Here is a 26457-nt window from a genome sequence, read left to right on the forward strand (position 1 = left end):
TGTCCAGACACGATCTCTGGAGCTTGGTCAGAGTGACCATCAGGTTCATGATCATCTCTCTTATTAAAGCCCTTCTCCAATAGTTGCTCAGTTTGGCTGGGTGACCAGCTCTTGGAAGAGTCCTGCTTGTCCCACATTTCAGCAATGATAAAGAGAAATGAGATCAATTTTTAGTCCTGTTGCAAAAAGTCTGAATAGTATTGTGATTTACTTGGAAACATTTCTAAAACTCTGTCATCATAAGGTATCAAAAGGAATTTTAACAATTGTACCATGAGGCTGTAACATAAAAATAAAGCAAAGGGATATCATAAGAGTCTCTGAAGCAATCTATGAGCCAATTTAGTTTGATGTCTAACACAATCAAAAACAGTTGCAGCCTGGGGTAAATGTAGTTTGTGATTTTACTAAAGGCTCCATACCTACAGACAATAAAAGAGAGTCGATTAAAGTTACATTTTTATTGCTGCTATTTTAAAACAAACCTACAAAAAAAATAAGTTCAGTCCACTTGCCACCGTCATTTTAAGATAGGTTATTATTACCGTGCATCACTGCAAAGCTGTCTTTCACTGTCAAGGGAAAAAAGGGAGGAGCCACATTAACTTTATCACGGTCAACTCGGATCTGAACAGCTTCTCTCCTTTTCGCTCAGATGATGGAGTCTCTGCAAGGAGCCGAACTCTGCTTTCCACAGCTCGTCAACACCTCCTGCAAAAAGCAGTTTCACCCTCACGCTGAGACCATGTTCAATTACATCCTGCTGTCTTGCCTTTCTTTAGTCACTGTGTCTCTCAACCTGCTGGTCATCATCTCTATCTCCCACTTCAGGCATGAAGAAAAACATTAAAGCATGAGATTAATATTTGTAATACTAAACAACTTTTTCATTCACAATTTTTAATTTGAAAATTCACTAATGAAGTTATTATGATATATATATATATAAACTACTAATGCAAAGTATTTGTTTCATAGCATTCGTACCCTCACACGGCTTTAACTAACTTTCCTTGTGATCGTCATTAAACGTGTTAATGATATGAATGTTAAAATCCAAGTTGCTACCTACTCTGACCTTCTGTTCACCTACAGCATGTACATGTACTACATCTGTGATCATGTTCAGGCGTTTGATGAGCACATCCTTTCATTATTATTATTACTATTATTTCCAAATGTTGCGTATTCTACAGTTTACTCAGTCTGAACATATTCAGCTTAACTAGTCATTTTATATGTTTAGGATTTCCTCAGCTGCTTTATATATAATATGAATAACTCTCAGATGATTCTCTTTCTCTTTAGGCAGCTCCACACCCCCACCAACATCCTCCTCTTGTCTCTGGCTGTCTCAGATTTCCTTGTTGGCCTCCTGGTGATGCCGGTTCAAATTCTCCTAACAGGGGGCTGCTGGCTTTGGGGGACCTTCTTATGTGGGTTATATCGATATATCTCTTTTGTCATTACGTCCTCTTCAGTAGGAAACATGGTGCTGATATCAGTTGACAGATACGTGGCCATAATTGACCCTTTTTCTTACACCACTAAGGTCACAACACAAAAAGGTAAAATCTGTGTCTGTCTGTGTTGGTCATCTTGTGTCTTTTATAATGGTGTCATACAGCGTGACCTCTTGACAAATCTTGATACATTTTATTCTTGTTATGGAGAGTGTGTACCTGTATTAAATAACATAGCAGGAGCTGTAGATGTCATAGTGACATTTATTGGCCCCATCACTGTCATCATAGTTCTATATATGAGAGTCTTTGTGGTGGCTGTGTCTCAGGCTCGAGCCATGAGGTCTCATATTGCTGCTGTCTCACTCCAGGGTTCAGTTGGTGGAATCGCTAAGAAATCTGAGAGAAAAGCAGCTAAAACTCTCGGTGTTGTCGTGGTTGTGTTTTTAATGTGTTTCTGTCCTTATTTTTATCCGTCTTTCGTGAGCCAGGACACATCAGCCAGCTTGGCATTTTCAGATATGGGTGTGTGGATACTTTACTGTAACAGCTGTTTAAATCCACTGATTTATGCTTATTTCTACCCCTGGTTTAGAAAATCAATTAAACTTATTGTTACACTTCAGATACTGCAGCCAGACTCTTGTGATGCCAACGTACTGTAATAATGGATAATAATAATAATGGAAATATTTGACTCTAGACATGTGAAACTGGAATTTAGTGATCTGCTCTTTATTCTGTTTGGTACAGAATCTTTGTCAGGGTTTACAGCCCTTTAAATAAAGAACACATTATTCCAGCATGATGTGGATTTATGCTTTATTGCCTAATAATTCCCTGGTTATCATAACATCACTTCACACACTCATGTTATATTTATATTGGCTTTGTCTCTCACATTTGTAGGATAATACAGAAATAAGATTCTGTGTCCGTGTTGGAACTGCATGGTCCTACGCAGCACTTCTTACATGTGGAGAACCTCAAGGGTCTAAAATCAAAGCATTGATGTTAATATATATTTTGCACTTTAATGATAAAATATCGGGGTCATGCTGTTTGGCACTAGTGAGGCCTCCACAGTTCAGGTTGACCTGGGATTTTTAAATCAATATTTGAAATCTACAGAAGCAAACCAGGGTGTGAGACTGGACAGTGATCTCAAACTTGATGCACAGATTAGGTCAGTGGGCATGTTCAGCTTTTTTAAATTTGAGATAACTGGGCAAAGCGAAACCTTTTCCTTCTCAGCATCACTTTGAGATTTGAATTAATGCTTTTATTACAAATTACTACTGCAGCACACTTCATGTTGGGCTTAGCCAGATGTGACTTGCTCAGTTACAGCTAGTTCAAAATGCTGCTGCCCGGCTTTTAACTTGTATGAAAAAAATCAGAGCACATTCCTCCGATTTTTGCATCAGTTCATTTATTGTGTTTTCATGGTCTCGCCCCACAGTTTCTGTCTGACCTCCTCCTGCCATACACTCCATCTCGCTCTCTTAGGTTAGCAGATCACTCACTTTTAGTTGTAACCAAGACGAAGAGGAAGCTTTGAGGTGACCGCGTTTTTTCAGTTGCTCCCCCAAAATTGCCCCAAAGTTGCCCTTGCACATTTCACCTTGGCATTTAACTCAATTTCAGATGTTGTCTTTTATTGTGTTTTACTGTTTTAAATTTTGTTTTGTGTCTTATTATGAAGGGACCGGGTTTTAGTTTACACCTAATAAGGCGCTTAACACAACAACTCAGTTCAATAAGTTTATTATAAAAGATAGTTGGTAAAGCAGGATGAAGATGTAATAAGTCTTCTGACTCACTAGGTGGTGGTGAACTCCAGTTAGAATGAGTGGGAAGATGAGCTGAGTCTGGAGGAAAGGCAGGGGTCTTATGGGGAAGAGTGGGATATGGTCTTGGCAGTGTAGACAGATCCTTAGATGCAGCGAAGAGACAGTACGAAATGGTGGGAGGAGAGATATTGGTCTGGACCAGTAGTACAGAGGCAGGCCTGGTAGTGAGTGTGTGGATGGTAGCCGTGGTGGATTTCCAATCCCTGATGTGAAAAGAACTCCAATAATCAAGATAAACAAACACATATTTGTTCAGTATTCACATTTGTTCATATCTAGTCAACACATCGTTGACTAGATTCTGGAAAACTGCCAGGGAATTGGTCAGTCCAAAGGGCATGACCAGGTATTCGTAATGGCCAGCCGGCGTGTTGAAAGCAGTCTTCTATTTGTGAACCTGCTTTATTGTCACCAGGTGATAAGGTTTGCGTAGGTCAAGCTTTGTGTAGATGGTTGAGCCCTGGAGGAATTCAAAAGGTGAAGAGATAAATGGGATTGGTTTTCTGTTCTTGACTGATTTCATCGAGGCCCCGGTAATTGATGCATGGTCCTAAACTGCCATCTTTCTCGCCCACAAAGAAAAACCCTGATGACGGGCGGATAATGCCAACAGCCAGTGACTCTGTAATATGTTTCGGCATGGCTTGATGTTCTGGGCCTGACAATGAGAAAAGGTGAACTCTAGGGAGCATAGCGCTGAACAGCAGATCGATTGCACAGTCATATGTTTTGTGAGAGGGCAATGAGGTGGCACGGGACTTGTTAAAGGCCTCCTTGAGGTCGTGATACTGAGAGGGCACCTTCATACTCTGAGCAGAGTGTAGGCATGAAGCTAAGCATGGGGTGCCCCACACCCATGAATCCAAGAATCTTGCTGGTTCATCAGTCTATGTGGGGGTTATGTAATTCTAACCATGGTATGCCGAGGACCAACTGATGAAGAGTGGAATCAATGACATGGAACAGACTTTCTAAATGCTTAGCAATGGCTTGGGGAAAGGGCTTAGTCTTGAACTGTGCTTGTGGTAATAACTGATTGTTGAGTAAACAGACCTGGAGTGGTTGAAGTAATGGGGTGAGATAATGTTTGAGCTGATGAACCAAGTGTCTGTCAAAAAGTCAGCGTCAGTCCCAGAGTCAATTGGAGTGGCTACAGGAACTTGGCGTAGAGCAAACTTGGGTTAGGGAGCATGAGTAACCGTTGCTGTTTTTAAGGTTCTTTATAAATACAGTTGGATTGGAAGAGAGATCATATTCCTACTACTACTCTGTCCCATCTCCACACAGGATCTCTGGAGCTCGGTCAGAGTGAACATCAGCTTCATGGTCATCTCTCTTATTAAAGCTCTTGTTCACTAGTTGCTCAGTTTGGTTGGGTGACCAGCACTTGGAAGATTCCTGATTGTGCCACATCTCAGCAATGATCAAGCAAAATTAGATCCATTTCTAGTGCTGTTGCAAAAAGTCTGAATATTTGTGTGATTTTCCAGTTTTTCCTTTTAGATTCACTTGCAAACATTTAACTTTCTGTCATCATAAGGTACCAAGTATACATTAATGAAAAAAAAAGGATTTTTAACAATTGTACCATGAGGCCGTAGCATAAAAATAAAAGCAAAGGGATATCATAAGAGTCTCTGAAGCAATCTATGAGCCAATTTAGAGTTTGATGTCTAACACAATCAAAAAAGTTGCAGAATGGGGTAAATGTAGTGTGTGATTTTACTAAAGGCTCCAAACCTACAGACAATAAAAGAGAGTCGATTAAAGTTACATTTTTATTGCTGCTATTTTAAAACAAACCTACAAAAAAAATAAGTTCAGTTCACTTGCCACCGTCATTGTGAGATAGTTTACTATTACCGTGCATCACTGCAAAGCTGTCTTTCACTGTCAAGGGAAAAAAGGGAGGAGCCACATTAACTTTATCACGGTCAACTCGGATCTGAACAGCTTCTCTCCTTTTCGCTCAGATGATGGAGTCTCTGCAAGGAGCCGAACTCTGCTTTCCACAGCTCGTCAACACCTCCTGCAAAAAGCAGTTTCACCCTCACGCTGAGACCATGTTCACTTACATCCTGCTGTCTTGCCTTTCTTTAGTCACTGTGTCTCTCAACCTGCTGGTCATCATCTCTATCTCCCACTTCAGGCATGAAGAAAAACATTAAAGCATGAGATTAATATTTGTAATACTAAACAACTTGTTTTTCATTCACAATATTTAATTTGAAAATTCACTATTTAAGTTATTATGATATAGTAAAGTACTAATGCAAAGTATTTGTTTCATAGCATTCGTACCCTTACACTGCTTTAACTAACTTTCCTTGTTAAAATATTACTGCATATTCTAAAGTTTCTTGACATATTTTGTTTATTTCCACAGCTCGTTAATAAATAATATGAATAAAATTCTCAGATGATTCTCTTTTTCTTTAGGCAGCTCCACACCCCCACCAACATCCTCCTCTTGTCTCTGGCTGTCTCGGACTTCCTTGTTGGCCTCCTGGTGATGCCGGTTCAAATTCTCCTAACAGGGGGCTGCTGGCTTTGGGGGACCTTCTTTTGTGGATTATATCGCTATATTGGTTTTGTCATTACGTCCTCTTCAGTAGGAAACATGGTGCTGATATCAGTTGACAGATACGTGGCCATAATTGACCCTCTGTGTTACACCACTAAAGTCACAACACAAAGAGGTAAAATCTGTGTCTGTCTGTGTTGGTCATCTTGTGTCTTTTATAATGGTGTCATACTGCGTGATCTCCTGATAGATCTTGATACATTTTATTCTTGTTATGGAGAGTGTGTACCTGTATTAAATAACATAGCAGGAGCTGTAGATGTCATAGTGACATTTATTGGCCCCATCACTGTCATCATAGTTCTATATATGAGAGTGTTTGTTGTGGCTGTGTCTCAGGCTCGAGCCATGAGGTCTCACATTGCTGCTGTCTCACTCCAGGGTTCAGTTGGTGGAATCGCTAAGAAATCTGAGAGAAAAGCAGCTAAAACTCTTGGTGTTGTTGTGGTTGTGTTTTTAATGTGTTTCTGTCCTTCTTTCTATCCATCTTTCATGAGCCAGGACACATCAGCCAGCTTGGCATTTTCAGATATGGGTGTGTGGATACTTTACTGTAACAGCTGTTTAAATCCACTGATTTATGCTTATTTCTACCCCTGGTTTAGAAAATCAATTAAACTTATTGTTACACTTCAGATACTGCAGCCTGACTCTTGTGATGCCAACGTACTGCAATAGAGCCTGTAATGGAAATATTTGACTCTGGACATGTGAAACTTGAACTTAGTGATCTGCTCTTCATTTTGTTTGGTACAAAACCTCTCTCAGGGTTTACAGCCTTTTAAATAAAGAACACATTATTTCAGCATGATGTGGATTTATGCTTTATGGCTTTATTGCTTACTAATTCCCAGATTTTCATATTATCACTTCACACACTCATGTTACATTAACATTGGCTTTGTCTCTCAAATTTCAGTGTAGCACTTCTCTTAATACTGAGTTGTTTTGATGTCTTTGATGACTGACCTACAGTACCACTGATCCTTTCTCTAATTAGAGTTACATGTTTGCAACTGTTCTTTAACACTGGATCATGACGTATCATGACGTGTTTACCTCAACCACTTCATCCAATCCAATCATGTGCTGGCTTTAAGAACTTAACTGATTTTAATTGACTTTGTATCTTGTCACAAAATGTTTTCCTGTGTTTCTGGGGTATTTGGTGGGGAAAAGTGTGTCTGCTTTACTGTTCTTGCTTCCAGCGCAGTGGGACATGATGAAATTTAAATGAGGGCACATGAGTCTGCGGAGGATTCAGTCACTTCGACATTTTGAGACATACCAGGTTTTTGTGGTCAGTCAATACAATAAACGGGTGTTGTGCTCCATCCAACTAATGATGCCACTCTAAAAAGGCAAGATTGACTGGTGTTAGTGTACCCAGTCAGAAATAATCAGTCATAACTGCAGGGGTGAATTTGCTGGTCTTCCTTCTTTCCTGTGACAGAATAGCTTTTACTCCTAAGTATGATGTGTCCACTTCAACGATGAACTGTCTCGGAATCAGGGAGAGTCAGGATTGAAGCTGAGGTGAAATGGGATTGGAGGAGCGGCAATGGAACTGTAAGTTTTGATAAATTTTCTGTAGCAAATGGCAAAGCCAAGGAAGCACTGTAGCGGTCTTCAGTTTTCTGGAATAGGCCAATCCATCTCAATTCTGCCGACCGAGACGATGAACCCCCAGAAAGTGATGGTGGAAAGATGGAATGTGCCTTTTTCTGCTTTGATGTACAGGTGTCACAGCTGTGAGGCGGACTCTTGTTGCCCTGGTGATCAGCAGTCTGTCCTCCCTGCTCTGTTTTCTGGTCCCTAATCAGCCACACTCCCCTATATCTGCCTCTTTCACCTGTCCCTCTCTGTCAGATTGCTTCCTGTTCTTTCCGAGTGACCTGTGAATATCTGATCCCAGCCGCCTATCTAGATGTTATCCTCATTTTCTCCACCTCTGAGATTGAGCACATCACCCACGTAAGAAAGGTGCTGTCTCGCATATACCGGAACAACCTATTTGTTAAAACTGAGAAGTGCGTTTTCCACTTGTCCTCCGTCTCCTTCCTGGGGTCATTGTCTCACAAGGCGGGGTGGAGATGGACCCCGGGAAGGTAAGTCCAGTAAGGGACTGGCGCATCCTCGGTTCACGCAAGCAGCTGCAACGGTTCCTAGGCTTTGCAAATTTTTATGTGCTTTATTAAAACCTATAGTTCCCTTGCTGCACCTCTCCACAAACTCACCTCCTACAAAAGCTCTTTTTTCTGGGTCTCACTCAGGCAATCAGGCTTTTTCTCACGCTTAAAGACACGTTCTCCGCCGCTTCCATTCGCTCTCTCCCAGACCCTGGTAAACAGTTTATCGTGAAGGTAGACCCCTCTTACATAGGGTTGGGGGTGGTCCTTTCCCAGCGCTCTGGGGAAGACTCTAAGGTGCACTCGTGTGCGTTCTTCTCTCGCCGTCTCTCCGAGGCGGAGCAAAATTATGATGTGGGTAATTGGGAACTTCTCGCGGTAAAATTAGCTCTGGAGGAATGGAGGCATTGGCTAGAAGGGGCCAAACACCCCTTTGTGGTCCTTACTGAGCATCAAAACTTGGAATACCTTAAAACCGCTAAGAGGTTAATCCCTGTCAGGCTCGTTGCGTTCTTTTATTTAGTTGATTCCATTTCACCTTAGCTTATCTCCCAGGCCACAAAAACACCAAGGCTTACGCTTTTTCCCGTTTGTTTAGCTCGTCTCCTTCTCAGGAGCTACTGGAATTCATTTTCCCACCTTCCGCCCGTATAGCCCTCACCCAACTAGAGAATGAGGGGAAAGTGTCCCGAGCCCAAGCCAACAACCCCACTCCTTCCACTTGCCCCAATGAGTTTCTGTTTGTCCCCAGCCAACTCTGTTCTATGGTCCTGGACTGGTGTCATTCCTCCTGTTTATTCTGTCACCCAGATATTTCTCGTACCCTGTTTGTGGTGCAATGGCAGTTCTGGTGGCCCTCTGTGGCCAAAGATGTCAGGGAGTTTGTTTTAGCTTGTCAACACTGTGCTCAGGCCAAAACCAGCCGCTGCCCCCAGGCGGGTTGTTGCACCCTCTTCCCATCCCAGGTTGCCCTTGGTAACATATCTCCTTGGATTTTGTTACCGGTCTTCCTCCATCCTAGGGCAACACTGTCACCCTCACATTTTTGGACAGGTTTTATAAAATGGTCCATTTTATTCCCCTACCTTCACTACCCACAGCTAAAGAAACTGCTAAAACCCGCGTCAGACACGTTTTCAGAATCCACGGCCTTCCCCGCGACGTTGTCTCCGACCGTGGCCCCCAATTTATATCTAAATTCTGGAGAGAGTTTTTTAGGCTGCTCGGTGTCTCTGTCAGTCTCCCCTCAGGCTCTGGCCTTCTCTGTCAACCGCCTGTTGAGGTCGCGACGGAGAGGCCGGGGTGTCCAGTATCTGGTGGACTGGTCCCTTGGAGCCCTCCTGGGTGCCGGCCCGATTTATTCTGGATCCTGGTTTTATCTCTCAGTTCCATTATATATGCCTTTTTCACCTGTCCCTCTCTTTCAGATCGTCTTCCTGTTCTCCCCAAATGACCTGTGAATATCTGATCTAAGTACTCTCCCTGGTATTATCACTCCAGTTTGGAGTTTTGCGTTTACTCTTCCGAGTCTTTTGTTTTGCTTAGTTTGTTACTCTTGGTTGCCGCCTTGGCCCGGCGGCAGTCTTCCGAGGACACCTGTTTTTACTCTTTGTCCATTAAGTGACTTTATACCTTTTGATAACTGACTGAGAACTTTGTTGGAATATATGTTTAGAAGTGGATTCAGAAGATTCCGAGTTTAAGTTTCCTTCATCTCTGGATTTTTGGTTGATACTTTTCCTTGTTCCTTTTGGGTTTTTGTTGTTACTTTGTTGGTCTTGCTGTACTTGTCTCCCTGTTTTTTTCCCAGCCGCCTTTAATTTTCCCGCACCCCTTTGGCCAAGACTGCTGTTTTCTCGCTCTGATCGCCCCACCGCTTTCCGGGCACCTCCCTCAAACAACCCCCCCTCAATAAAACCGTTTTTGTCTTTCACTCCTCTGTGTTCTGCTCCTTTTTGGGTCCCACTAATTCCTTAAACCTGATAACAGGTGGTTTAGTAGGAAACACTGAAGTACCCTTCAGGCATGATTTACATGCTCTGTCGTAGTGTGGGCAAAGATCAGGATGTCATCTAGCTAAACAAATTTGTTAAGACATCATTGATCAAATTCTGATTGAAGGTAGGAGCATTGGTGAGCCTGAAGGGCATAACCAGGAAGTCAAAGTGGCCAATAGAATGGTTAAAAGCAGTTTTTCACCAGGAAGTAAACTTCTCCCCTTCTCAAATGAAAACCAGATTATATGCATTAAAGAGATCTAACTTGGTAAAAATGGCAGAAGTTCAAAAGCCCAAGAGATATCTGTTCTGAACTGTTATGTCATTGAGATTGTGAAAATCTATGAATTATTTGTTTCATTGTGGTTTTCTAAAGACTGAGTTACTGAGGACGAGCGGGGTAGTTAGAGTGACGAACAGGCGAAATGAATAAGACTTATGAGAGAAGTAAAACCAAGAGTAGACAGGTGGAAATGGGGAGATCCAAAGAGAAAGTATAGTCGAGATCTGATCAGGCGAAGGTTGTGACAGAACATGAATCATACATGTAGTTTATTTGAACCAAGGGCTCCATACTTAAAGATAACAACGTACAAAGTGTAATAAGTCTACAATAAATGTAGACTTATTACATTATTGTAGACATTTATAATTGGTGTCCATCATTGTAGTGTAGTTCCTTATTACTCTACATCACTGCAAAGGTTTTTTTTTTTTTACACAGGGAAAAAAGGGAGGAGCAACATGAATTAGCCTTATTATGGTTAACCCTGGTCCGAAAGCTTTCAGAGCTCCACATCTTCTCTTATTTCGCTCAGATGATGGGGTCCCTGGAAGGAGCTGAACTCTGTTTTCCACAGCTCGTCAACACCTCCTGCAAAAAGCAGTTTCATTCTCCCACTGAGACCATGTTGACTTACATCCTGCTCTCCTGCATCTCTTCGCTCACTGTGTCTTTCAACCTGCTTGTCATCGTCTCTATCTCCCACTTCAGGCATATAGAGAAACTAGACTAACATTTTTAATATTGAACACAATGTATTTATAAGAGCTTCTCACTGCTTTAATTAATGACTCTTGCAATCATCATTAAATGTGTTAGTGATATGTTATTTATCCTAGTTATTTCAAAATATTACTGCATATTCTAAAGTTTCTTGACATATTTTGTTTAACCATTCATTTCATATGTTTCACAGGTGATTTGTAAATAATATAATCAATATTCTGAAATGATTCTCCTTTTCTTTAGGCAGCTCCACACCCCCACCAACATCCTCCTCTTGTCTCTGGCTGTCTCAGATTTCCTTGTTGGCCTCCTGGTGATGCCGGTTAAAATTCTCCTAACAGGGGGCTGCTGGCTCTGGGGGACCTTCTTATGTGGATTATATCGCTATATCTCTTTTATAATTACGTCCTCCTCTGTGGGAAACATGGTGCTGATATCAGTTGACAGATACGTGGCCATAATTGACCCGTTGTGTTACACCACTAAAGTCACAACACAAAGAGGTAAAATCTGTGTCTGTCTGTGTTGGACCTGTTGTGTGTTTTATAATGGTGTCATACTGATGGATGTCCTGATACATGCAGATACATTTCAATCCTGCTATGGAGAGTGCATGCCTTTATTAAATAACATAGCAGGAGCTGTAGATGTCATATTAACATTTATTGGCCCCATCACTGTCATCATAGTCCTGTATATGAGAGTCTTTGTGGTGGCTGTGTCTCAGGCTCGAGCCATGAGGTCTCACATTGCTGCTGTCTCCCTCCAGGGTTCAGTTGGTGGAATCGCTAAGAAATCTGAGAGAAAAGCAGCTAAAACTCTTGGTGTTGTTATTATTGTGTTTTTAATGTGTTTTTGTCCTTATTTTTATCCATCTTTCGTGAGCCAGGACACATCAGCCAGTTTGGCATTTTCAGATTTTGGTGTTTGGATGCTTTACTGTAACTCCTCTTTAAATCCACTGATTTATGCTTACTTTTACCCCTGGTTTAGAAAATCAATTAAACTTATTGTTACACTTCAGATACTGCGGCCGGACTCTTGTGATGCAAACGTACTGTAATAGAGAATGCAGAGTGAGTACAGGGAAAAAATAGTTACGAAAGAAATAACGTTGGAACACAAACTGACTGAGCGATCTGTTCTTTTTTTTAACATTTACACAGCACAGAACGTCTGACAGGGTTTTCAGGTTTTTAAATAAAGAACAAATTATTTCAGCATGATGTGGATTTATGTTGTCATTGCTTCATAATTGGCTGATAATTGTAATTTAACCTTATACACTCAAGTTACATTTATTGTAGGTCTGGAATTTTTCTGGAAGTTACTTGTGTGAGTTGTGTAAAGACCAGAGAACAGAGTTTGCTTTTCTTGGTGAAGATTACCAGGGACAAACGACAGCATGTGACTAACAGGAAAAACAAGGGCACATTTCAAAATCAATAGTAAAATAAACAGGTGCACAGGTGAGAAAAAAACGGCTTTTCTTTCCGACCGTTGTCTACGACCTTCTCTGAATTATTTTCAGAGGCCTCTAAATAATTATCGTAGCCATTATTCCCTGGCAGTCTTGCATCAGGTGGAGTTCATTCCTCACGAGTCACACTGTGATCCACACCTAAAAATGACACTGTCATTAATGCGAAATTTGTATACTGGATCTCCTTGAGGCAAGTCCTTACAGGGATTGTTGGATTACAACAACGTCTTTGCTCTGTCTGTCCAAGTTTGCTTGGTGGAGAGGGAAGATTAAGATAATACGACACACCACCCATTTTGGAGCTGACGCTGCAAAATGTGGAGCTAAAAAAGCTATTAACATCATAGCCAATATAACTGATAGCTGGGGCAGGACCTCACTGCATGACATGGATATTTCCGCACGACAATGCTAAACCACATCCTGCATCTATCACAACAGCGTGGCCTCGCAGGAGAAGAGTCCGGCATCATAAAACAAGAAATGTGACTACAAAGGCCCAGGACACATGAACAGCTAGAATACTGCACCAGACAAGAATGGGACGACATTCCTGTCCTAAAACTCCAGCAACTGGTCTCCTCACTTCCCAGACATTTACAGACAGTTGTTAAAAGAAGAGGGGATGCTGCACCATGGTAACATCACCCTCTTTCAAAATGAGCCAATATTTTCCAAGAAATGTTAAAATTTCTCAGTTTCAAGATCTGACATATTGTTTATGTTCTACTGTGAAGAAAATGTGGGTTGATGATACTTGCAAATCATTGCAATCTTTTTTTATTTAGGTTTTACATATCGCTCCACCTTCTTTTAGAATTGGGGTTGTAGAAATACCAAAATTGGTCAGGGTTATAATAAAAACAAAAAACAAAAAAACAAAAAGGTACATCAGTGCAAAGATTTGCATCCACCTTTATAAAAACTCTATGTATTTAACTTTAATATGTGAAATCAAGAGTGTGATTTTTAGTACACATGATGCTTTATAAGTAGCACCAACTGTGTTAGGAGGTCCACGCTGTCCACGAAGTCAGAGGACGTCCACGTTGTTTGCTTGGGAAAACAATGGGAAAACAGCTCTCAGGAGACCTCTGCAGATGGATATAAACACATTGTTGTTTAGGGATATCAGTGCTGACTGTGAAGACCATAATGCAGAAATTGAAGTAATGTGAGCATGCTAAGGCTCTTCTTAGAAGTGGAAGACCAAGAAAAAGAACCAAAAAACGCCCTAGGATGCTTGATTGAGAGCTACGTAAAAATCAGTTAGATCAGCAAACAAACAAGGCTTGATAAAGTCCTTAGAGGACACTGATTAAAAAGTAAGATCTTGACAGTCAAACAATCTGCACATATTTGGACTGTTTGGGAAGAAAGGACCCAGGAAGCCATTTCCTACCTTTGGACAAAGGGCAGCACTCTTGCAGTTTGCTGATGAGCATGTGAAACCGCTAAACGATGGATTATGTGGTCTGAGGAAACCAAACTTTAGTTTAGTCATAATTTCCACAGGTACATGTAATGAGATAAAAAAACTGTCCAGGAAATGTGGGATAACTTCAAGAGTCTTTCATTTAAAAAGCATATGTACTGTAGTCATTGTCATATTGTAATATGAAGATAGAGTTCCGTGTTTACTGACAGCCAAATATATCTGTGATTAAATGTACACTTCATTTACTATTTCTCCATTGAATAGAGTTAAGGTGTCTAAAAACCTAGTTCACGTAATACTACAGAAATTTGTTGTTATGGGAAAGTTAAGGGAGGGAATGAGGGAGGATCGTATTTATCAGGGTTACAATAAAACACACCCATCTGAAATCTGGCAGAGCTCCACAGCTTCCGTCATTTTCTCAGGATGTCCATTACGGAGACAACAGGCCAAGCGGAACTGTGCTTCCCACAGCTCGTCAACACCTCCTGCAAAATGCCATTGCAACATCACGCTGAGACCATGTTCACTTACGTCCTGCTTTGCGGCATCTCTTCGCTCACTGTGGCTCTAAACCTGCTGGTCATCATCTCAATTTCCCACTTCAGGCATGAAGATAAGATTAAAAGCATGACATTTATGTTTAATACTGAAAGGTTTTGTAGAAGTTTCCTTTAGGGCAAAAGATGTTGACATATGTTATTAAGAGCGATATGTTGTACTAACACATATTTTTTAAATATTAGTACTGCATTGTAATATACTGCACTTGTTTACATAGTATTAGAACCATGTTATGACTAACAACTCTCTATGTAATCGTCATTAATTGTGTTAATCACATGAATGTTAAAATCCAAACTGCTGCCTACTCTAACCTACTACCTCTTTTCTGCATTTGTATCGTATCATGTATATATACTATCATCAAACGTGTCAAGATTGTGATTTACAAACTCTGGGTAAAACTGTTGTTGTATAGTGTACGGCTTAATTCATTTTTTGCATTAGGGACACTGTTGCATATGTTTTTGTCAGGTTTTCCACAAGTGCTTCCTACAACAACATCATAGGTAATGATTTTCTTTTTCTCCAGGCAGCTCCACACCCCCACCAACCTCCTCCTCCTGTCCCTGGCTGTCTCAGACTTCCTCGTGGGCCTTCTGCTGATGCCGGTTCGCATTCTCCTCATAGGGAGCTGCTGGTTTATGGGGAGTTTTGCATGTGGACTATTTCAATATGCATCATATATCATCACATCGTCCTCAGTAGGAAACATGGTGCTGATATCAGTTGACAGATATGTGGCCATCAATGACCCTTTGTGTTACCCCACTAAAGTCACACCACAAAGAGTTAAATTCTGTGTCGGCCTGTGTTGGGCCTGTTCTGTGTCCTATAATGGTTTGATATTGAATGATTTCCTGAAACACCCAGATACACATAATTCCTGCTACGGAGAATGTCTAGCTGTTGTAAGTAACATAGCAGGAACTGTAGATGTCATGTTAACATTTATTGCCCCCATCACTGTCATCATAGTTCTGTATATGAGAGTCTTTGTGGTGGCTGTGTCTCAGGCTCGAGCCATGAGGTCTCACATTGCAGCTGTCTCCCTCCAGCGTTCAGTTGGTGGAATCGCTAAGAAATCTGAGAGAAAAGCAGCTAAAACTCTTGGTGTTGTGGTGGTGGTGTTTTTAATGTGTTTCTGTCCTTATTTCTATCCGTCTCTTCTCAGCCAGGACGCATCAGCCACTGTGACATTTTCAGTTTTTGGCGTCTGGATACTTTACTGTAACAGCTGTTTAAATCCACTGATTTATGCGTTTTTTTATCCGTGGTTCAGAAAATCAATAAAACTCATTGTTACATTTCAGATACTGCAGCAGGACTCTAGTGATGCAAACATACTGTAGTAGAGGCTGTAGTACTGTATGTAACAGGACATTTTGGTAAAAAAAAAAAAAGAAAAGCAACCAACTGTCAGGGTTTTAAACCTCCGTTATAAAAAAAGGATTATGTCCACATGACCTCGCCTTCAAAGATTTTTTAAGAGTAAGACAGTTTTGAGGAGATCATGTCACTAGATGTTCGAGTAGTTAAGTCAAGGTTAAATAAAATAGAATTAACTAAAATTAATTTTTAAAATGTATATAATACACAGATATAAGAATTAAAATGCAAAGCATAGAAATAATGACATGGATATTTGATTGACTCTATATTGATGTGACCACTGTACACTACCTCTGACTCCATTACACCTTTACATCTATTGCATATTGCTGGTCGGTGGTATCTCACATTAGGCCGGTGGTATCTCACATTAGGGGGCACTTACAATGATGGCTCACAGGAACTCATATAGTCAACCGCTTACATCAAGCCGAGCAGTTAAAGCAGAAGTGCCTCTAAAGACGTGACGTAATGTGGTTGTGCTAGTGGAATTTTACTTTTTTATCAGACATGTGTTGACAGATATTGAGCAAATGTAGTAAACTTCCCAAATAACACACTAACAGTCAGTTTGTAAAATATTTCATGTGATGCCCACACACCCAAAGAATCTGAGTCGGCTGAACTATTTCCTGCTCCTGCCCTGGGTTCAGCCCATGCCAGCTCCTGTCCCGGTCCCTTCTCCTCAACTCCTGTTCCTGAGTCTCGACATCTCCCCTGCTCCTGTCTCAGGCTCGGCCCTTGCTCTCCTAGTTCCCGTGTCCCTTCCTGTGTCAATAGCAATGTTTTTCTCTGTTTGTTCTTTGCTTATACCGAATCTTCACTGTCCTCTGTAAGCTGGTACGTTTTAGTTTGACGTTAATACCTAATGCTGTATTTTCCTGAATGTTTTACACCTTTTGGTTTTGTAAAAACCTGCCCCCAGTAGTTCTGTTTTTCGCACAATCAGTTTACTTGGTTGTTTCTACACTGTCGTGTCAAGTTTAGCTCGTCTCATTTACACAGATTCCTTAGTTTTATTCATTTATGTTTACATTCTCAGTTTCCACAAGCTCTATTACGTTAGATCCCCCAATTAGGCTCTTTTCATATCTTTAGGTCCACTATCTATGTCTGTTGTCTGCTCTTCCCCTAGCTCGACTGTTATCTATTTTCAGACCCCTGTCCTGTGTTTTTTCTGTCCTCCTTGAAGGAGGGAAGTTTTGTTCTTTTATTATTGTTCTCAAAATAAAGCCGTCCTTTTTTGTCAATTCCCCTCGGGTCCTCGTTTATGCTAACAGTCACAACTTAGCTCAGTAACCAAGATTTCAACGACATAAAATTAGTTGAATAAAATTTCGCCCTAATAGAATGAAATGTGGAAGGATTTAATATCAAACACTGTGCAATGTATGAGAGACTAAAGGATGATGTCTTCTTTAACAGAACAAGGAGTTCGTTGTAGGACTCCATACTTAGGAAATAGAAAGATTACTAAACTACAATTCATTTACTGTTGATTCTATTTTTGTTAGAACTATATATCTTGGAGTCTGCAAGTGCAGTTAACCTGCTGCATAGCTATTGGAACAATGGCTTATTGTTACATCACCGAATACATGCAAGTTAATTGGTTACAGGTGGCGAGAAAGGGGTGACGATACACCAGCCCTGTGATAGAAACTCGATTCTGAAAGCTGCCCGAGCCTCACAGCTTCCTCACAGAGTCCCTGAAAGGGTCTGAACTCTGCTTTCCACATCTCAACAACTCCTGCAGAAAACCTTTGCAGCATCGTGCTGACACCATGTTCATTTCCAGCATTTCTCTGCTCACTGTGGCATTGAACCTGCTGGTCATCATCTCAATCTCCCACTTCAGGCATAAATATAAAAATCTGAATATATGATTTCGATTTATTTCAGGAGTTATGGTAAAGTTATTGTTGCATTAAGATATTTAATGGATGAAAATTTTGACATATTACATATATTTACATATTCTGTTTTTTATAATGCTATGGTCGGGTACAGTTTACTAGTGATTCTGTTCACAGTAGTGTCATTAACCGTCCTACTGCTATAACTAATATGGTCGTACATGCAAATATCAATGATTGGGTTAATGATATGCTTCATATTCTGTTTCCTATTCTGTGTACTCACAGTACAAATAGTGTTTTGTATACCGACATGATTTGTATTTTAAATACAATATATATTTAGAATTACCATAACTGCTTCCTTCTCAGCTATTTTTTTTTTCTTCAGGCAGCTCCACACTCCTACCAACATCCTCCTCCTGTCTCTGGCTGTTACCGACTATCTCGTTGGCCTGGTGCTGATGCCTGGTCGAATTCTCCTGACAGGGAGTTGCTGGTTGTGGGGGGGCTTCATGTGTGGATTATATCGATATGCCACTTTTATTATCACGTCGTCCTCGGTAGGAACCATGGTGCTGATATCAGTTGACAGATATGTGGCCATTCATGACCCTTTGTGTTACACCACTAAAGTCACACAACTAAGAGTTAAAATCTGTGTCTGTCTGTGTTGGACCAGTTCTGTCATCTATAACGGCGTGTTACTGAATGGCTTCCTTAAACATCCAGATGCATATTATTCCTGCTATGGACAGTTTGTAGCAGTGATTGATAAATTAGCAGGAGCTGTAGATGTCATATTAACATTTACTGGCCCCATCACTGTCATCATAGTTCTATATGTGAGAGTCTTTGTGGTGGCTGTGTCTCAGGCTCGAGCCATGAGGTCTCACATTGCAGCTGTCTCACTTATCGGTCCTTGTGATTAATCACACAATAGTTATAACTGATTGTAAGTAGCTGCAATTTTTTTCACTGGGTGGAGTTTTAACAAACAGTATTTAGAAAGCAGTAGGGATGTCCTAATAAAACCTTTTTTCTCAGATTGAAAACTAATACAAGTACTCTACAAGTACAGACTCTTAGTCTTGCTGTTTTGTCGCAGTCACCATTTTTATTTTCTATAACTGACTAAAAAGCTGAGAGTAGAGGGGTCAAATGACCCTTTTAACTTGTTGGGCAGAAGCTGTGCATTTCAGTTCAGCTGCTCAGGGAGGTAGTTGAAAACATGTATAAATATATGTAGCCACCTGCGAATGAAAAATACAAAAACAAAGCTGGGGGAAGTTTCATTCGTATTCAAGACCAGAAAAATATGTTTTTATTATTATGAACAACTAAAGGTTTATGCCATAGCCTCAGGTATTGTTGAACACCTTTAACAGCACAATGTCACAGTCCCCAGCTTCACTTTCATCTCTGGACTTTTATTTTGGAATCACCTCTTCTTCTTCTCGCGCCTCTGCACTGCCTCCAGTTGTGTACTGCACAGACCTGTTACTAACTTGCCTCCCCTGTCTTTCCCAGATCCCGGTTGAGCATTTCCCCCACCTGATCTGGTCTTTTAATTTGATTTAGTTTGGTGTGCGTATGCACAACGTCACACACTAATAATAATTGTTTGTTGCTCCATACTTACTGATACTAAAATAAAAGGCTTATTTAATCTGCATTTGATTTATTTTGCTTTGGTTTCATTAATATTCAATATAGTTTAAGATTCTGCCACTTTAAGTAAATTGCTGATCATTGTAACTATAGTTCATAATTACATCACTGAATAGAAGCAAGTTTGTTGGATTTTGGAAAAGAAGGAGGAGCGAGATGAACCTCATCACAGAAAGTCTGGTCTGAAAGCTGCCAGAGCTCCACAGCTTCTCTACTTTTCTCTCTTTCAGATGATGGAGTTGCTGCAAGGAGCTGAGCTCTGTTTTCCACAGCTCAACAACTCCTGCAAAAAGCCAGTGCAGCCTCATGCTGGGACCATGTTTCTTTACGTCCTGCCTTCCTGCCTTTCTTTGCTCACAATGAGTCTCAACCTGCTGGTCATCGTCTCCATCTCCCACTTCAGGCATGAAGAAAACCTTTTTTAAAAACTTTTTACAATGAGATTTAAATACATCATTTCACACAAGAAGCTTTTTATTTATTTAAATAAACAGCATCTCATTGTCTTGAATTGAATAGTACTCTTACTGTCTCAGTTAATTCTAGCTCTCTCCTTATTAATGTTCAAATCTCATGTCATATTCAGACATTTCAGGAGCAAATCTTAACTTAAAAACTTCAGGCATATTCTACAGTGTTTTCCATCTTAACAAATGTTGTATATGAAACTGCTTAATCTTTTGTAAAATAATCTCTCTGATAAAATTGTTTTTCTCCAGGCAGCTCCAAACCTCTACCAACATCCTCCTCCTGTCTCTGGCTGTCTCAGACTTCCTCGTAGGCCTCCTGCTGATGCCGGTTCGGATTCTCCTTACAGTGAGCTGCTGGTATTGGGGGAGTGTTATATGTAGAATATTTCGATATGTTAACTTTATTATCACATCGTCCTCGGTAGGAAACATGGTGCTGATATCAATTGACAGATACGTGGCCATCATTGACCCTTTGTCTTACCCCACTAAAGTCACACCACAAAGAGTTAAATTCTGTGTCTGTCTGTGTTGGGCTGGTTGTGCCTTTTATAATGGTTTGATTCTGCACGACTTCCTGCTTCATGCAGACACATATTATTCCTGCTATGGACAGTGTGTTAGTGTACTTAATTACATATCAGGAGCTGTAGACGTCGTATTTACATTTATTGCCCCCATCACTGTCATCATAGTCCTGTATATGAGAGTGTTTGTGGTGGCTGTGTCTCAGGCTCGAGCCATGAGGTCTCATATTGCTGCTGTCTCCCTCCAGGGTTCAGTTGGTGGAATCGCCAAGAAATCTGAGAGAAAAGCAGCTAAAACGCTCGGTGTTGTCGTGGTCGTGTTTTTAATGTGTTTCTGTCCTTATTTTTATCCCTCTCTCGTGACCCAGGACACATCAGCCACTGTGGCATTTTCAAGTTTTGGTGTGTGGATACTTTACTGTAACTCATGTTTAAATCCACTGATTTATGCTTTTTTGTACCCCTGGTTTAGAAAATCTGTTAAACTTATTGTTACACTTCAGATACTGCAGCCGGACTCTTGTGATGCCAACATAATGTAGTAGACTCTGTGGTGTGTTTTACAGTAAATCTTCATAAACAGGCAATAGACAAAATGGATAATATACAGATTGCAATTTTCCTCGTATTTACAAAGCACAACAAGGTTGGTAAGAGCAAACACGGAAATTATTATCTTTGTACTTTTAAGATTAAAATAAAAATTGAAGTGAAATGAAATGAAAAATCACAGATTTTAGTTTTATTGCATTTTTTTTTGTATGTGAGCTATGTGTATTCTGAATTCTATATTTGTTCATGGAGTCTGGTAACTCACATTAACTCAGGTATAACCCTGCTTACATCTGACTGATCAGAACGTTCACGCATCATGAATCCAAAGGTGTGTTGAGTTGCAGGATGTCATGTTGTGACATTGACCACTGCTACTAGATATTGGCCAGGTAGTGAGAGCTGTCTTATTCTTGTTTTTCACACAGAGCACAAACAACTGTATTTCATAGAAGAAGAGTTTCAGTGTCACTCTTTGTACAATACCCTTTGTAGACTGTCTATGGCTGTCGGGAAGGAGCACACACCTGACGAATGAGCGAAGTTCTCTGTTAGACCTCCAAATGATCTATTGCATTGAACTCAGTATTAATAATAGCATCTAAAACTTGCAGTTTAACAGGTACAAATCTAATTTCACAAGTTCCCCCAATAAAATTATATTTGGCAAATAATCAGAGTAACTAATGCTTTAAGTCTGTGATGTGTAAAGACTAAGGATGGGTGTTGAAAACTGGCTGGTGATTTACTAATGTATAAACTAAATCGACCAGTTTCATATACTGTGTAATTAAAATATATTTATCAAGTACCGAGCAGGACACCGTAAGACAATTGTTTTTGATTTTGTGTACTTCCTCTATCCCTGTTCCCCTCCGTAAATGCAAGACATGATGGTCCCAAAGAAGATGACAAAGTCCCCACCCGTGCAACTTCACCCAGAACACTTTTCCACCTGCTTCTTTTTCTCTTGCATGGTAGAACTGCCAGTCCTTTAATATCTAACTGTGAAGTGCTGTAATGATCTCAGCCCTGCTAGTCACTGACTTAACACCATGCGAAAAGTGTAGCCACTGCCTGATTCTCTTTTTTGGGTTGAGATTTTCTCCATAGCTCATCAAGGTGCAATGCTATAAAGTTCTTTCCACCAACTGCCACAGATTTCAAGTCCATGGCAGTCGGGAAGGAGCACACAGCTGATGAATGAGTAAAGTTCTCAGTCATAAGGCTGAGTGTTTTCTGGCAGGTGAGTCAGTGAGAAGGACAGGACCATGTATAAAATCTATTACTACATACTCATTTAGATGCTAATTAGGGATGTTAATAAAGGCCCAGTATTGACTTTGACCCTGTGATTTTTACAGGGAAAATCTGATTTAAATACTATCTTTAAATATATAAATATGATCTGTAGCCTCAGATATTGTTGGGCTTTAACAGGATAAATAATTGCTTTTTGTAATTTATGTACTAATACTAAAATAACAAGTAACTGTTTAATATATTTTAAGAGTCTGACACTTTAAGTCATTTGATGCATGATCATTGTAACTATAGTTCATAATTGCATCACTGAATAGAAGCACGTTTGTTGATTCGTGGAATAGAGGGACGACACTTATCATGGAGAAGTCTGGTCTGAAAGCTGCCAGAGCTCCACAGCTTCTGCTGGAAGAGACATTCCAGACTTGTGAAAGTCTTTTTCTTGGGTCTGCACCTGAGTTCCTTGGACAGCAAACCGTGTGTTGGTCAGTCCAATGTGTGTTATCAACCCTTTTTCTGTTGGCACAGAGATGCCATGAGCTGACATGGCAAGTTTTGCCCATTTTCCTCTTCCCTCAGATCTTTTACTTTACCAGCCCAGTACAGGGCCGTTAATGTTTAATTGCACAAATATCAAGGAAAAACCAGAGACCAGCAGGTCAGGATGCACTAAGGCTTGCAATTAAAACTGTCAAAGATTAAAACAGTTCTGGCACTTGGGAAAATGAATTGGTGACCGTAAAGATTTGAATAGATAACAGTTTAAAAACAGAACTTCAGGTTTCAATGTGACACGTTAGCTCCTCTTGTAAACAATTCTTTCGATCCACAGTTCCCTATTTACAGCAAACACCTTTATTCTTTATCAGTAAACAGAAAAACAAGGGATAAGATCCACAGTACTCCATCAAGTCTTGGCTCATTATTAGATCATGGTATCTTATTACATTGTCTCTAGTATCACACAGGCCTTCTGGGAACAGTTTTGGTCCAATTTACTTAATACAACTTTTCACATTTATCCTAACAAAATACAACCTCACTCTGCTGTACTGTATTTACATCTGGTGTCCCTCAGGGCTGCATCCTTGGTCCTCTTACTTTCTGCATCTATATGTTACAGTTTTAATTGTTATTCTGATATCATGGCGCTAGCCCATGCCCTGTAGAGAATAGGTGCAGATTTGTTACCACACACTAGCACCACCAATTATTTTCATTGTACCATGTAGTCGACAGAGTAGAGTTGTTGTTTAGTTGTGTGGACATATCCAACGTAACAGATAACCCTATCAATACATCTTCTAAAAACCACTGCCAATGCGATATTTATGAAATGTTCATGTTCCACTCCATCCACCAACAGGTCACAGGTCCCGATTATCATTATCTCACCTATTGTTGGGCGTAAGTCATTTGTTAAGTTAAGTCCTTTGCTGGTCATTGTAACTATAGTTCATAATTACATCCCTGAATAGAAGCAAGTTTGTTGGATTATGGAAAAGAGGGAGGAGCGAGATGAACCTCGTTACAGAAAGTCTGGTCTGAAAGCTGCCAGAGCTCCACAGCTTCTCTAGTTATCTCTCTTTCAGATGATGGAGTTGCTGCAAGGAGCTGAGCTCTGTTTTCCACAGCTCAACAACTCCTGCAAAAAGCCAGTGCAGCCTCATGCTGGGACCATGTTTCTTTACGTCCTGCCTTCCTGCCTTTCTTTGCTCACAATGAGTCTCAACCTTCTGGTCATCGTCTCCATCTCCCACTTCAGGCATGAAGAAAAACTTAAAAAAAACTTTTTAAACAATATTTTATGTCTTTTGATGATGTATAACAGTGTTTTAAGGTATTTATTTAAATAGCAGTACAGGAATTTTACTGCCTCAGCTAATAATTGGCAACTACTATATCATTGAATGTGTTCTGCATCCTCTAATCTGTTGTCATTGTCAAGCCTTTAATGAAAACTTCATTCAAAACAGTTGTTAAAACAACAACTTTCACAAATCTTAATATTCCTGCCTTTGGCTAATCCTCATTTGACACGGGTTTTTTTCTGAGCATTAAATTTGGACCTGTAAGTGAGAACAGAGTTTGGACATGTCATCATGCAATCACAAACCTTACGAAGCACATTTGACACAAATAATTGTCTGTGATCAATAAAATTATTAAATAAAATAAAAGTGTACAATGTCTCACGTAAACTGAAGTATTGCTCTGCTAACAGCTGCACGATCAGAAGTCTAATAATCCAACTTTTATGATTTCAAGTGTCATTTTTGTGTTTTATCCTGCTACAACTTAATATGACTTAATAACGATAACCAGGTCACAATATTTCATTAGTTTAATGACAAGCGAAAGCAAAATGTCACTCTGTGAATTAGTTGCATTACAATTACATCATCGACTAGTTGCAGGTGTTTTGTTTGCGGGAAAAGAGGGAGGGGCGAGACAAATCAGCTTTATGATGGAGGGTTTTGGTCGGAGGGCAACTAGAGCTTGTCAGATTCTCCCCTTCTCTCTCTGGTCATGGAACACAAGGAAGAAGCTGAACTCTGCTTCCCAGAGCTCATCAACGCCTCCTGCAAAAAGCCTTTACAGCATCGTGCTGAGAATGTCTTGATTTACAACCTGTTGTCCTTCATTTCTTTTGTCACTGTGGCTCTGAACCTGCTGGTCATCATCTCTATCTCCCACTTTAGGTAAAAGAAAAACTTGCAAGCATAATCTAAAATAACTTGAACTGCTTTTTATGTCAGTCACTTCTTTCTTCAGACTTGAAGTAAGCACAGGGGAAATGTTGTTAAAATGAGCCTTTAATTCCAGAGGAAAACTCAATTTACTCAACCACTTTGTTTTTGGTGTCATTTTAAGATGAAAACACAAGAAAGAAATACAGTGTATTTATTTGCATAGTATCACAGTACAAGTACTCATTTGTACTTGTAATAATCATTGAATGTGTCTAGTGTTAAAAACAAACTGCTGCCTACTTTAACCTTCTCTCTTCTGCTATACTAAAAACCTTTGGGAAGCAAATTCTATTTCAAAATGTTGCTGCATATTCTAAACAAATTGTATCTGCACATATTTAGTTTATTTGACAGTGATGCTGATGGATGTTAAAACCTTTTTATATTCTCCACAACTGCTTCACACATTAATATTCTTAGTGATGATGTGCTTCTTCTCCAGGCAGTTGCAAAGCCCCACCAACGTCCTCCTCTTGTCCCTGGCTGTCTCAGATTTCCTCGTCGGTCTCCTGCTCATGCCGGGTCGAATTCTCCTCATAGGGAGCTGCTGGTTCCTGGGGAGCTTCGCGTGTGGATTATTTCAATATGCTTCTTTTATCATCACATCGTCCTCAGTAGGAAACATGGTGCTGATATCGGTTGACAGATACGTGGCCATCAATGACCCTTTGTGTTACCCCACCAAAGTCACACCACTAAGAGTTAAAATCAGTGTCTGTCTGTGTTGGACCTGTTCTGTGTCCTATAATGGTGTCATACTGAACAAATTCCTCAGATATCCAGATATGTATAATTCCTGCTATGGAGAATGTGTAGCTGTGATTGATAACATAACAGGAGCTGTAGATGTCATATTAACATTTATTGGCCCCATCACTGTCATCATAGTCCTGTATATGAGAGTGTTTGTGGTGGCTGTGTCTCAGGCTCGAGCCATGAGGTCTCATATTGCTGCTGTCTCACTCCAGGGTTCAGTTGGTGGAATTGCTAAGAAATCTGAGAGAAAAGCAGCTAAAACTCTTGGTGTTGTCGTGGTCGTGTTTTTAATGTGTTTCTGTCCTTATTTCTATCCGTCTCTCGCAGGACAAGAAACATCAGCCACTGTGGCATTTTCTTTGTTTGGCGTGTGGCTGCTTTACTGCAACTCCTGTTTAAATCCACTGATTTATGCTTATTTCTACCCCTGGTTTAGAAAATCCGTTAAACGTATTGTCACACTGCAGATACTGCGGCCGGACTCTTGTGATGCCAACGTACTGTAGTAGCGATATCTTTAGTGTGTGTAAAATAAAACGTACAAGAGGCATTGTCAGGGTTTTTCCACTTCTAAATCGAAGGCTGATTATTTTGGTGAGTCATCACCAGGTTGTTTTTCACAAACAGCCTGTTGATCCGTGCCCTGTCATGTCTAGCATTTAGATTTATTTAGAGACTTACCTAAGTGAAAAATATG

At 40.3% G+C, this 26457-nt stretch overlaps 6 protein-coding genes across 6 annotated transcripts; all 6 read left to right on the plus strand.

Moving 5' to 3' along the window:
- The first annotated feature begins 658 nt into the window (after positions 1-658).
- On the plus strand, positions 659-2128 carry LOC137132527 (trace amine-associated receptor 13c-like). Its single transcript, XM_067515113.1, has 2 exons — positions 659-831; positions 1309-2128. The coding sequence occupies exons 1-2, from the start codon at positions 659-661 to the stop codon at positions 2126-2128; spliced, it is 993 nt and encodes a 330-aa protein (XP_067371214.1).
- Positions 2129-5292: 3164 nt separating this feature from the next.
- Positions 5293-9482, plus strand: LOC137132924 (trace amine-associated receptor 13c-like). The gene is made up of 7 exons (XM_067515955.1): positions 5293-5465; positions 5756-6566; positions 7770-7874; positions 8174-8326; positions 8644-8796; positions 9280-9373; positions 9457-9482. Exons 1-7 carry the CDS (start codon positions 5293-5295, stop codon positions 9480-9482), a joined length of 1515 nt encoding a protein of 504 aa, XP_067372056.1.
- A 1362-nt stretch (positions 9483-10844) lies between these two features.
- On the plus strand, positions 10845-12098 carry LOC137132925 (trace amine-associated receptor 13c-like). The gene is made up of 2 exons (XM_067515956.1): positions 10845-11020; positions 11279-12098. Exons 1-2 carry the CDS (start codon positions 10845-10847, stop codon positions 12096-12098), a joined length of 996 nt encoding a protein of 331 aa, XP_067372057.1.
- A 2284-nt stretch (positions 12099-14382) lies between these two features.
- On the plus strand, positions 14383-15872 carry LOC137132926 (trace amine-associated receptor 13c-like). Its single transcript, XM_067515957.1, has 2 exons — positions 14383-14564; positions 15053-15872. Exons 1-2 carry the CDS (start codon positions 14383-14385, stop codon positions 15870-15872), a joined length of 1002 nt encoding a protein of 333 aa, XP_067372058.1.
- Positions 15873-19672: 3800 nt separating this feature from the next.
- Positions 19673-20978, plus strand: LOC137132927 (trace amine-associated receptor 13c-like). Its single transcript, XM_067515958.1, has 2 exons — positions 19673-19842; positions 20159-20978. The coding sequence occupies exons 1-2, from the start codon at positions 19673-19675 to the stop codon at positions 20976-20978; spliced, it is 990 nt and encodes a 329-aa protein (XP_067372059.1).
- Positions 20979-24780: 3802 nt separating this feature from the next.
- LOC137133650 (trace amine-associated receptor 13c-like) lies at positions 24781-26266 on the plus strand. Its single transcript, XM_067517459.1, has 2 exons — positions 24781-24953; positions 25447-26266. Exons 1-2 carry the CDS (start codon positions 24781-24783, stop codon positions 26264-26266), a joined length of 993 nt encoding a protein of 330 aa, XP_067373560.1.
- The last annotated feature ends 191 nt before the right edge of the window (positions 26267-26457 follow it).

Source organism: Channa argus, chromosome 9 (assembly GCF_033026475.1).
Source record: "Channa argus isolate prfri chromosome 9, Channa argus male v1.0, whole genome shotgun sequence".
In the NCBI taxonomy this organism is placed as follows: domain Eukaryota; kingdom Metazoa; phylum Chordata; class Actinopteri; order Anabantiformes; family Channidae; genus Channa; species Channa argus.